The 4692-nt window shown below is 51.7% G+C and overlaps 1 protein-coding gene across 1 annotated transcript in view; it reads left to right on the forward strand.

Moving 5' to 3' along the window:
* Positions 1–4692, forward strand: part of LOC105820211 (signal transducer and activator of transcription 5A-like) — a 65911-nt gene that overhangs the window by 48900 nt on the left and 12319 nt on the right. Inside the window, exons 5-11 of the mRNA XM_012656647.1 lie at positions 93–223; positions 458–609; positions 1084–1239; positions 1663–1842; positions 2186–2273; positions 2368–2490; positions 3082–3174. Of these exons, the coding sequence (XP_012512101.1) occupies positions 93–223; positions 458–609; positions 1084–1239; positions 1663–1842; positions 2186–2273; positions 2368–2490; positions 3082–3174 (923 nt within the window). The remainder of the gene's footprint in view (positions 1–92; positions 224–457; positions 610–1083; positions 1240–1662; positions 1843–2185; positions 2274–2367; positions 2491–3081; positions 3175–4692) is intronic.

A 4692-nucleotide genomic window follows, 5' to 3' on the forward strand; every position in this document is an offset into this window, starting at 1 on the left:
AGAGTCCTGCCCCAGAACAGGTGAGTGGGCTCCTCGGGGCTCCTGCCGGACGCTGGGAGATGACGGCCGTGGTGTCCTGTCTCGTCCTCTAGCCCAGTTTGCCCAGCTGGCCCAGCTGAGCCCCCAGGAGCGTCTGAGCCGGGAGACGGCCCTCCAGCAGAAGCAGGTGTCCCTGGAGGCCTGGCTGCAGCGCGAGGCCCAGACGCTGCAGCAGTACCGCGTGGTGAGTGGGCTGCCGGTCCCTCCTCCCAGGCACAGAGCGCCCCGTCCTGAGTCTCTGGGGACCCGACAGAGGGACAGAGCCAGGACAAGAGCGGGACCCAGGAGAGCAGGGGTCCAGATCCGTGTTTCCTGGGGGGCATGTGAGGGGGAGCAGGTCAGGGGAGGCCTGGGCCCCGGGCCCTGCAGAGTTGTCTGAGGGAGCCCAGCAGAGCCTGCTGTCCCCACCTGTCTGCAGGAGCTGGCCGAGAAGCACCAGAAGACCCTACAGCTGCTGCGGAAGCAGCAGACCATCATTCTGGACGACGAGCTGATCCAGTGGAAGCGGCGGCAGCAGCTGGCCGGGAACGGCGGGCCCCCCGAGGGCAGCCTGGACGTGCTGCAGTCCTGGTAATGGGCACGGGGCGGGGGCTCGTGGGGCAGGGGCGGGGGGGTAGCACCAGCTGCTTCCTCCTGCTGCGCTGGCACGTGCAGCAGGCCCCCTCTGCCTTGTGACGGCTCTTATTTCACCATTGGGCCTGGTTCCTGATACAGACCTTGGTCCCCCATCAGTGCCACCTCCCCCAGGAGGGGAGTCACTGTCCTGGGGAACGGGGCAGGGCTGGCGTGTGCAGAGTGTGGCTCGAGCTGGTTGGACTTAAGTCAGGGTCACCCTTCTGTGTATTTCTCTGCACTTCTGGAAGGCAGGGAGCTCTGCTCTGCGCCAGTGGGTAGGAGGCGCGGGAAAAGCACAACACCTAGTGCTGGGTGAGGGTGGAGCTGTGTCTTGGGGCTTCTGCCCAGGCCGGGAGCCTCCCAGGCTCCCGGCCTGGGGTCTGGAGGAGAAGCCATCGTCCTCCTGCTGGCCTTGCGGCTCCCGTGCAGGTGTGAGAAGTTAGCCGAGATCATCTGGCAGAACCGGCAGCAGATCCGCAGGGCTGAGCACCTCTGCCAGCAGCTGCCCATCCCCGGGCCAGTGGAGGAGATGCTGGCCGAGGTCAATGCCACCATCACAGACATCATCTCAGCCCTGGTGACCAGGTGACTGCTGCCTCTCGGCCACACCCAGCAGGGCAGGGCCAGCTCCCGTAGCGGCGGTTAGGGGGTGTGGGGGCAGCAGGGCTTTCCGGACCAGGAGCTCTGCTTCCCTCCTGCCTCTCTGCCTCGCGCCCCTGCCCGCTCCTTCTCCAGTTGCTGTGGCTTCTGGCGCCACCCTTGCCCAGTGTGTATTGTGGACACTACAAGAGGTCCCCTCAGGCCCTGCAGCCCCTGCCAGCTGCTGAGTCCCTGTGCCTCCCCCTCCCCACCATGTCCTGCCTCCCAGGGAGCAGCGCTGTGCCACGTGCTGTTCCTTCACTTGCTGAGCCCGTGGGAGGCAGCCCCCGCCCCCAACACACAGAGAGCCCTGGAGCCCTTTCCCTGAACCAGCGTCTCACGGTCCATGTGGTCACTGTGTCCCCGCAGCACGTTCATCATCGAGAAGCAGCCCCCTCAGGTCCTGAAGACCCAGACCAAGTTCGCCGCCACCGTGCGCCTGCTCGTGGGCGGGAAGCTGAATGTGCACATGAACCCCCCGCAGGTGAAGGCCACCATCATCAGCGAGCAGCAGGCCAAGTCCCTGCTCAAGAACGAGAACACCCGCAAGTAATGTGCCCCTTCTCACTCCCTGCACTTTCCTTGTGTCCTTGTGGGAGGAAGAAAGTCCTTCTGCCTCCTACGTTAGCCCTTCTAACCTCTCTGGATCTCAGAGAAAGGATATGAGGAGCTTCTCCTATGAACTGTCTTCTGTGAAGATCATATGATTTCATTTCATTTACCAGGCATACATCCAAGAAAATCACCTGTATATTTTATGCATAGCTAACGCTTCCTCTAAATGACCTACACTTTTGGCAAACTTCATTTCCTCCTACCCCAAATATACTCTTTCCCCTGCACGTGCAGAGACCCTGGCGTGAGTTTAGAGATGTTGTTTCTCTGATTACAGTGATTACAGCGGTGAGATCTTGAACAACTGCTGTGTCATGGAGTATCACCAAGCCATGGGCACCCTCAGCGCCCACTTCAGGAACATGGTGAGGCTGGGAGGCGAAGAGGAATGACGTTTCCCTGGGTCTTTGAGGGGAATGACTCTCATTTTATGTTTCATCTTATGTCTCTCCTTCGCAGTCCCTGAAACGAATTAAGAGGTCTGACCGTCGTGGGGCAGAGTCGGTGACAGAAGAAAAATTTACAATCCTGTTCGAATCACAGTTCAGTGTTGGTGGAAATGAACTGGTGTTTCAAGTCAAGGTAAAGCCCTCCCTGCGCTGCGTGTGTGTGTGTGTGTGTGTGTGTGTGTGTGTGTGTGTAGTACGTGTGTACCTCATATCACAAAAGAACTGTTTTTATTATGTAGCGTCTTCTTTTTGATCGACAAACAGAAGACGGGGTGACCTCATTCTTAGAACTGTAGCTCTTAGATTCTTTTAAGATGTGAACAATAATGAACTGAAATAGCCAGCAGGATAAGGAAACAACGGATCACGAGAGACATGGCTCAGGATGAATCTGAGTCAACGTCGCTGTACGTTTTAAACATTGGTGACTTGCCTTTTTTCCCAAGAAATGTCTCCATGCTCTTTCTCTTTTCTCTCTCTTGTTCTCCGTGCAACTTTGAGAAACTTCATCCTTCAGCAGCATGGCTTGTTAAATACCTAAAATTTCTAGATTGTGCCAATGTGAAAAGTCATATTGTTCCTGGAATCATTCAGACTCTGTGTCTGAGAGTGACATTATCTGAAACTTTAAAAAAGGAAACTGTTGTGATTATAAGAACAAAAGAAGAGAAGGAGAAGAACTTGAGGCTCCTGGGCACTCAGCTCCTCAACTGTGTCTTTTTAGACCCTGTCTCTCCCAGTGGTGGTGATCGTGCACGGCAGCCAGGACAACAACGCGACGGCCACCGTTCTCTGGGACAATGCTTTCGCAGAGCCTGTGAGTGGATTTCTTGGGTGTGTGGGTCTCGAGATCTCAGTGCTGGTGTCATGAATCTCTTTCATGAGATTCATGAAAGAATCTTTCATTATCTTCCCACCCCCCACCAGAAAAAGTATAGAAAGAAATGCTGCTTTCCTTAGTGGAGGCGGAACAGAAGGAGCATGGAAAGTAGGAAGAACGTGGGCTTGGCGTCGGGCCAGCATTTGAATTCAGGCTCCACCACTTCCTCACTCTGTGACCACAGGCGGTTCCCTTTGCCTCTCTGAGCTTGAGCTTCCAGTAAGGGTCTGCAACACGGGGACAATGATGTTTCGTGGCATTGTTAGGAAGATTAAATGAGATAACATAGAAAATTCTTGTCATGCAGCCCGTGGGCGAAACCAGGAATGGGATTTGGGACCCTAATCCCAATGGACCCCCAGTTCCTTCTGGACTTTAGATCTCTCAAGAGGTTACTTTAACTCAGAAGTTGCTTCATGTCATCTTCCTCCCAATAAATGAGGATGCCATTAAATGTCCTTTCCAAATTTTAGATTCTATGATTCATTCCAGGTCTTTCATGAAGAGTAAGATGCTTTGTCTCAAGGAACTGATATAATTTTGTGGATTTGTACACCTGAATACTATCCAAATACCACTGAGATGCTCCAGGATGAGCACTTTCAAAACGTTTCAGTAGACAAAGGCCTATGTGTTATTCTCTAAAAGCATGATAAAAGGGCTATCATTATTTGGGACATAAAAGTATGTCTTTCTGTAGTGGCTACGTGAAGAGTCTTAATAGTCCTAGCAGTCCTCTTTGGAGAACAATATTTTAGTACAAAGGTGAGATTTTTATCAGAGATTCTACCATACTTGGGCTTCCAAACCCCAGTTGGAGGGTCCTTTTTGAACATATCTGCCTGTAACTCGTCCTGATAGGCCTCCTGGAGAAGATGGTCATGTCTTCTCTCATTTCCTTCCCTGCCTGTCCACAGCTCTAACTCTCTGCAGAACTTTGCCATCTTCTGCAACATGTAATTACCCAAGTATCGTTTCTAAATAAATAAGCATTTTTAACATTTTCAGTTATGTTAATGACTAGTGTACATCTTGTGCTATTTTGAAACAACTACTTGTGGAAATTTATTCTACAGATAAATTTGCATATGTGTCAGATAACATAAGTACATTGCAGCATTGTTTATGATAGCTAGAGATCAGAGGCTATTATGTATTACTGGATGCCTGTCTGTGGGAGTCTATTGAAGTTTCTTTATGTGCTGATATGAGATCTCCCAAATATAGTATTAAGCGAAAAGAGGGAGATGCAGAACATGTGGATTTTATGCTACCATTTATGTAAAAAAAGGAAAGGAAAAATTATATGTAATTGCTGGCGTGTATAGAATATCTTTGGCAGTGTACACAAGATACTAGGTTAGACGTCTTTGAGGAAAAGAACTGGGTCGCTGGGAGACAGGGATAGGGAAGTGACTTCTCAGTATACCCATATGTGCTTTTTGGATTTTATAT

The sequence above is a fragment of the Propithecus coquereli genome, unplaced genomic scaffold (genome assembly GCF_000956105.1).
Source record: "Propithecus coquereli isolate 6110/MARCELLA unplaced genomic scaffold, Pcoq_1.0 Scaffold515, whole genome shotgun sequence".
Taxonomy (NCBI): Eukaryota; Metazoa; Chordata; class Mammalia; order Primates; family Indriidae; genus Propithecus; species Propithecus coquereli.